The sequence below is a fragment of the Acomys minous genome, assembly GCF_964271855.1.
Source record: "Acomys minous genome assembly, chromosome: 2".
NCBI lineage: Eukaryota > Metazoa > Chordata > Mammalia > Rodentia > Muridae > Acomys > Acomys minous.
In genome coordinates, this window is record NC_140484.1 from 54,403,026 (window position 1) to 54,410,760 (window position 7,735).

At 53.6% G+C, this 7,735-nt stretch overlaps 1 protein-coding gene across 1 annotated transcript; it reads right to left on the reverse strand.

Annotated features, from left to right (window-relative positions):
* Positions 1-2,443: 2,443 nt before the first annotated feature.
* On the reverse strand, positions 2,444-6,092 carry FGF19 (fibroblast growth factor 19). The gene is made up of 3 exons (XM_084772025.1): positions 5,777-6,092; positions 5,479-5,582; positions 2,444-2,788 (listed from the first exon to the last, which is right to left on the reverse strand). Exons 1-3 carry the CDS (start codon positions 6,021-6,023, stop codon positions 2,492-2,494), a joined length of 648 nt encoding a protein of 215 aa, XP_084628151.1. The 5' UTR covers positions 6,024-6,092; the 3' UTR covers positions 2,444-2,491.
* Between the last annotated feature and the right edge of the window lie 1,643 nt (positions 6,093-7,735).

Sequence of the window (7,735 nt, forward strand, 5' to 3'; positions counted from 1 at the left end):
CCTCCCAAGGGCTGGGATCGAGGCATGCTCTACCTGGGCTCCAGCTGCAAAGGAGGGGCAGGCGGAAGGGCAGATGCAGGGGGTCAGGCTGGGGAGGGCTCTGTGCTTCTCTGCAGGTTCAGAAGTCTTTCTGAGCCTGGTGCTAATGGAGACTTCAAGGACTAGGTATGACATATCAGGTCACAGGCCTTGGCGCTGCTGATCAAATCAACACCGGACCTTCAGGCCTCCCTGAAGTCTGGGTGGGTGGCGCTCATCCAGGCTTAGGGGTTGGGGGGACTGCAGCTCAGAAAGATATTAGCATACCAAAAGGCACATCTACTGTGGGACTCCGGGGATATCAGACGCCGTCTGGCAGGAAATGGGGACCAGGGCAAGACACACACCTCAGCAATGTCACAGCCAGGCCCATTTCCATCTGATTCCAATTCCACAGGGCACTCAGTCCCTACCCCCACCCCGCGCCTCCCCTTTCTCCTTTCTGGTCTTGGAAACTTTTCCAAAGTCAGTTCCTAATCCAAAAGAGGTAAGAGGGAAAAGGTCTGAGCCCTTGTTTCTTTTGGGGAAGCCCCTCACCCACCCACCCCCATCTTCTCACAGTCCCTAATGGTCAGTGTTGGCCAAGACCCTTGGCTGCCCCCCTCCCCGAGCCCCCCTGCTCCTGCCCCTCCTCCAGCAATCTGAATTGACTCTGACAGCCATTGTTCTTGGATCCACCAGCCTAGGACACATGGCCAAATCGTGTCCCCTCCCGCCCCCCTCCCCCAGAGCTGCGCCCTTGATCCATTTGACCACAGCCAGTCACACTTATTTTCTTAGCCTGCCCGGCTGCTGGGGGCAATGGATAGCTGGTAAAGTCCTGGTTCCTACATTACAGAGGAATTCACCCAAAAGTTTAAGCAAGCTTTGGCTTTCCCAGAGAGGCAGAACAGACAGGCATCAGGACACATCCGAAAAGCCAGGCTACCCCTGCATTGGATACTAGATGCTGAGAATTTTGCATTCTGGTGACATCCTCATTCTTCAAGACATAAGATCTTTTTTTTTTTTTTTTTTTTTTGAATGTGGGCCTAGTGGCGCATGCCTCTAATCCCAGCACTAAGGGGACAGAGGCAGGTGGAGCTCTGTGTGTTCGAAGCCGCCTCAGTGGCCAGAGCTGTGTAATAAGAGAAACTTGGCCGCATAAAGACATACAAAAGGGAGAAGGGAGTAATTTCTGAACAAGCCCTTTCCCACCTTCTCCCCTCACCAACCTGCATGTCCCCAAATGGCAAAAACTGATGGTGGAGCTTTTCTGACTTAAATGATAACAAAGGCACCAGACCCCCTGTCTAGGATAGTCCTGTGGAAGCTTCTGCATCTCACTTGGAACACAACAAGTTTTGATACAAACCCAACTCCTTTTTTAATGTAGAAAACAAATGTCCTGTACATAAATATGATCTGGGGCATAAATAAAGTAAGAAAATAAGAGATGTATACAAAATAAATTACTTATAAATATCACGCTGCCAAGAAGTGCCAGGGAAAAGGATTCTTTTCCCTTGCTGTCACTGCCAAATTTGGGGTTTCCTAATCTTGTTGCATGCTTGCAAATGAGGGGTGCAGGTTGACACTGGCAGCGGGACACAAGTGGGTGGCCCATGAGCTACTTGCTCTGGGCTTAGAGAGGCCGGGTGAACTCTGGGAAGAGTGTGAAGTAGGTGGATTCAGACCCTCGAATTCTGGAGTCACGTGACTAAAATAAGCTGCTGGGGCACAAACGGCTCCTTGGCTACCCACTCAGCTGAGGAATCAGTCCACTCATGAGCCTAGTATCTGACATCCGTAATGGGGATTGGGGGAGTTGGGGTAGCTAAATTGTCACCTGGAATTCTTAATCCCAAAACTATCCTGCAAGGCTCCCAAGGTTTTCTGGGCTGCCCTTTTTCCAAGTTTATAGCCCCATCAGTTCTGGCCAGGAGGCACTTGGGGGACAAATTGAGAGCCCCCATAAAGTCCTGACAGTCAACGTATACCTCAGAGCCCACCTCCTGTAGATGAAATTTGCCATTTGACTCAAAATTAAGAATGTTTCACAGGCGTGAGTTCCCCATTAGTAGAGGTATTGGAACAGAAGTGGGGTAACCTAGCCACATGTCGGCAGCCTCCAAAGTCAATGGGGCTGGGCTGGCAGCCAGGCAGGTGGTCAACTTGGGTTCAGGGTCAAGCCTACCCACTAAAAACATATGTGGTCCATAGGAGACCTAAGAATATATACAAGGCAGCCGGGTGGTGGTGGCACACGCCTGTAATCCCAGCGTTTGGGAGGCAGAGGCAGAGGCAGGCAGATCTCTGTTGAGTTCCAGGCCAGCCTGGTCTAAGACAGCCAGGGATACAAGAAAAATCCTGTCTCAAAAAATGAAGAAAAAAAAAAAAAAAAGAATATGTACAAGTTTCTAATGGGAAGTTCATGGGATCTTGGGGTTTTCTCCATACTATCAGAACCCATTTAACTCTGGAAGCTGGGGCTCTTCACCACCTCTGAGCCGCCCATCATCCCAAACGGATCCATGTTGTCAGTTTTCAGGTTCCAAGAGAGCAACTGAGACTCCAGCTGGGCCTTGGCTTCGTGGAAGTACTGGGGAAGCACAGGAATAAAGTTTGAGGGCTTCTGGTCCTGGCGCTGCTGGCCGGCCTCGTCCCTGATGAGGACGACATGGAGGTGGTGCTTCGGGGACTTGTACTGATTGAAGCCTAAACAGTCCAGTTCCTCGCTGAAGGTACAGTCTTCCTCCGAGTAACGAACCTTTGGAGAAAGAAACAAGAGGCTGTGAGCGTGAGCGCTGTGGTATGTCCCACGCCCGTGGCTGCCAGCAGTGTGCTTTCCTATCAATGGCCGTTAAGCACATAGAAAGCCAGGCGTGGTGGTGCGCAACTATCCCATAACTTGAGAGGTGGAGGCAAGAGATCAGGAATTTGAGGCCAGCCTGGGCTACATGGGACGGTCTCTGTTAGCTCACCCCAGAAGCATCCCAGCATTTTCTCTTGAGACAATCTGACTATATGTATCCCTGGCTAGCCTAGACTAGGCTGGCCTCGAACTCAAAGATCCACCTGCCTCTGCCTCCTGAGTGCAGAGCTTAATGCCACCCATAACCACGTCAGGCCCAGATCTCTATTTTGAATCAGTCTCATGTATTCTACGCTGACGTTGAACTCCCGATCCCTCCCGCCCTCCAGTCCCAAGTGTGGGGTGGTGACAAGCAGCACCCCTGTGCTAGTTTTACACAGTGCTCAGTTGAACCCAGGGCCCTGAGCATGCTAGGCAACTATTGTTCCCTTGACAACCACAGCAATCCTCCTGCCTCAACTACCAGAGGGTTGGGCTGGCAGGTGTATGCCAACATGACTAGTTTGTACCAATTATCCACCCCAGTTAGGCTGAGCAATATCCATGCAGCCACTGGCAACGTGCGAGTCTCCTTCGCTTTTTCAAGTGACAATAAAATCTGATCATTAGCCGGGCGTGGTGGCACACACCTTTAATCCTAGCACTCGGGAGGCAGAGGCAGGCAGATCGCTGTGAGTTCGAGGCCAGCCTGGTCTACAAAGTGACTCCAGGACAGCCACGATAACATAGAGAAACCGTGTCTCAAAAAAACAAAAACAAATTCTGATCGTTATTTATCAGCTTTCCAAACTCTGCTCCCAGTTAGATTTCATTTTCCAGGTAGTAACTGCAGCCTTGGGGGTAAAGAGATCGGTTCCTGTCTGGATGGCCAGCACAAGAAGCTTTTCTTTCTTTCTTTCTTTCTTTCTTTCTTTCTTTCTTCCTTCCTTCCTTCCTTTCTTTCTTTCTTTCAACTGTGTACCCCAGGCTGGCCTCGAACTCCAGATCCTCCTGCTACAAATCCTACAGGCCTGGGTCACCAGAACCCGCACAAGAAGCTTTTCTAATGCTGAGGTGGTTTAGTCTCCTACTATTGTGAGAAGAGAAGCCCCCTCGAGGGCAGCCGGCCGGGATCCTCCAGATAATCCGCAGCCCCTCCCCCACGCCCAGGACCAATACCGCACCCTGTGGGTGGCCGGAAATGTGTGCTGCAGGGAGATGTCCCTGATCCCCATCCCCAGTAACAAAACATTCCTAGCCCCTAAACTCGAGGTACATCCCTTTGGGAAAGCCTGCGTGGTTCAGTAGACACAGCCTTGTTTCTGCCTAAGCCGGCAGAGGTCACTGAACCGCAGGTAGAAGAGTGATGGCAGATAAGGCTCTGATAACAGGCCAATTCCAAGAACCCACAGCTCCTGGCTTGGCTGATGGCACTGGGACACAGCCACCAGGGCCCATGCTCCCTGAAAAATGTGAACTGTACATAAACACAGGATGTATTTCTCTGGGAGAATTCTTAGGGAGAACTGGTCACCCTTTCTTCATATAGGAAAGGTAGGCTATGGAGCTTCTATTTAAAAAAAAAAAAAAGTCAGGAATAGTTTATGATAGACTGTGCTCACTAGATCCGGGGCAGCACTGGAATTGAGCGGCAAAGCTCCTGTAGGCCTTCAATTAGGTTAGAATGGGGCTGGGGCTCTCCCTCCCACACACTGTGGCAGGAGAGCTGCTCCGACCTAAGGTATCAGCTTTCAGACAGGCAGAGGACCGGACCCCCTTCTTTGTAAACTGGTTCCTCTGCAGCCCCCTCCTTTCTCTGAACCCCATTTCTTTGTAGATAAATCGTCTTCAGAGACACAAAGCAATTTTGAGACTCTTAAAGAAAACAAAACAAAAAACAAAACAAAACAAAAAAACTTGAGCCCGGCAGCCATCCTTCCCCACAAGGAACACCCCCTGTCCCCAGCGCCGGGCTCCTCACAGGAGCCCAGGCCTGCATGGGAGGCCATGGCCAAAGGACCTCACACAGCCTACGCTTGTATTGCTGGAGGGAGGGATGAAGGCTTCTTTGAACTCCCAGCCTTTGTCCAGCCTACCGATTTCAGGGTTACCCGAACCTGGCCAGTCTGCCTCACCCCCATTCCCCCAGCTCCCAAGCTGGTGAGAACTATTGGGGAGGTTCTAACGTACCTAATATTACATCACACCGTGTTCCAGGACATAGAAACTGACCGAAAACACTACCTTTCTTTTCTTTCTTTTACTTGAGGGAGAGAAGGGAAATAGAGGACCACACACGCAAAGGTTGGAGATGAAAAGGGCGGAGGTGGGTTTTCCTGTTCAGTATCAAAGGGGCCGAAAGCTGAAAGAGACTCAGCAGCTAGCGGAGCCAGCCTTTGGAAGGATTAGGTACGCTCCGCTGGCCCCATTCTCCCGCTTGCAGCCTGGGGCCATCACTTTCCGCACGGAGAGCGCCGAGTAACATTAACTTAACAAGCACTGGCTACCTTGCCCTCGAAGTTCCTTTTGGCTTAAATAAGAGGTGAAAAGACCCAACACAGACCCAGCGCGGCCCGGGAGCATCCCGCCTCGTGGAAGACACTCACCAGTCCCCGTATCTTGCCGTCCGGGCCCATGCAGAGGTGCCGCACGCTGCTGACGTCCTTGATGGCAATCGTCTTCAGAGACACAGAGCGAAACTCCAGCAAACCTGTGAGCAAGAGAAGGAAAAATCTGTAGCCCGGACCCCGCAACACGTGGGTACCGCAGGGCCACATTGCCTGGCCCCTCCCCAACTCCAGTCTGGGAGTCCGGATGTTGGGGTGTTAACCACCCCCCATAAGGCACGCCCGCGAGTTCCTGGGGGCTTGAGCGACCCAAGGGGACGCGCTGGCGGACACTCACTTCTTTTATTCTGGTCGTCCTCGCAGCCCACAAATCCATCGCTCCGGACATACAGGAAGCAGTTGGAGATGTGGGGACCAGCCACATACAGGTACTGCACGCGGATGGTTTTGCTCCAGCCGTAGATATAGAGCGGCCCTTCATCGGACAGAGATCGCCGGATCAGGGGACGCCCAGCCACGGCCAGGCACATAGTGGCCAAGACCACGGCTCGGGCCACCGCACGTCCTTTCTGCGTCCTCCACATGGTACCTCGGGAGGTGTGAGGCGCGGCTACAAAGGGGGCGCGGAGAACGCGATGCAGCGGGGACGCGAGTGGCAGGCGTAGGGCCGGCGCGGAGTAGCAGTAGCCTACCAGTTAGCTGGGCGCTTGCGGCGCGGGGCGCGCAGCGCTGCTGCTCCGACGGCGTGATGGCTCCGGGCACGAGGCTTTATATATGTTTTGTCCTGCGGGCCCGCGGGTAGGTGACCGCCGCATCAGAGCATTTCTCCTACTAATTGCATCAAGTCTCCGCCCTCCGCACACACCCACTCAGGCCCAGCCCAGTGACCCCGCCCAGGCCGGCCAGTTCTGCGAGGCCCTACACCCCTTGGCGACTGAGTCCGGGGTAGCAAGTGTTCAATACACAGCACCCTGGGTTATTGACTAGGCATTTTAATTTTTTTCTATTAATTACTGAGGTCGTCAGGCCCCGGGCTTTCAGAGGGATGCTCTTGGGACGGTCACTAGAGACTACAAGGCTCGCAGAGCTCTGGTTCCTTGGCCCTTGTTTGAGTCTTGGGTCCTCTGCCTTATGCAGACCTCGCAGACTCTCCCCTCCCACGTTTTCCAGGTCCCAGACCCAGGCCCCCTTTTCCTGGGCATTTGCCCTGAACAGTGCAGACGTCGTAGGAGCGGGTCGCGCGCACTAGGTGGCGCTTTAGCCCCAGTTTCGCCTCCACTGTGCTGCCAGCCGCGCTCGGCGTGTCTTATCCCTGTCCTGCGCGTGGACGGACTCCACAAGGCGAGCATCACTGGGGCTGCGACTTTCGAGGAGGGTGCTGGCCACCACGCAGAAGCAGAACTGGCCGAGGGTCCCTTTTGTATCGGTGACCAGGCCCCTGAGTCTGCTTGTGCGGGACTGCTGCCTACGGGCGAGGAGGGGACCAACTAGGAGTAACGGCCGGCGCCGCTGGCGGCGGGTCAAGTGGGAGGAGAATAGGGGCCCTCTTGGAGAGCCGCTCTTGGAAAGAAAGGAGGCAGCCTGCAGAGAATTCCCCGTCGGGGAAGAAAGGGTCCTCGCAGGGGGCTTTGGCTCAACCCTTATCCTTTCTCAATATACCTCCAATGCCCCAACTCCTGGGTGTGGGGCCCCGGGAAGCTGGTCTAGGGAAAGAGGTTCTGGCCTAGCTCACTGGTGATGGGAGGTCTGTCTGCGAGGGCGGGACAGCTGAGAGATGGCAGGTCTGATGAATCTCAATGAGGAACACGCCGCTTTCAGACGCCGTCAGTGGCTGGCGTTAATGACGGAGCTCTGGGAGACTGCCATCAGGAAAGCCTTTACAAAAATACATCACCGAAGGCTCTCCAGATCCGGGACCCCATGCTGCGAGGCTCGGTTTAGAGACCGGTGCCTCCTGTAAAATCTAATTACTTCCCCCTTGTGATTCTCAATCGACAGCGCAGGCTATTAATCTTAATTGCCTTCTTCTGCCGCTTTCGTTTCAAGGTCTGTGGTAAATGTGGGGTACAGGGGAGCTTGGCAGAGGCTTCACTGAAGATTTCCCCCAAATTGGGTTGAAGGGTGCCATACAGGTAGCAGCATCCCGTCCCCACCCTGCTTTCTTCTTGGAGACACCCCCCCCCCTAAGAGTTGGGGATGTTGGTAATGGAGTGCTCAGAGAAATGTCTGTAGGGTCCTCCCCCGCGCCCACAAGAACATTCTTCCCAGTGGTGGGGTTTGCATTCTGAACAAGTAG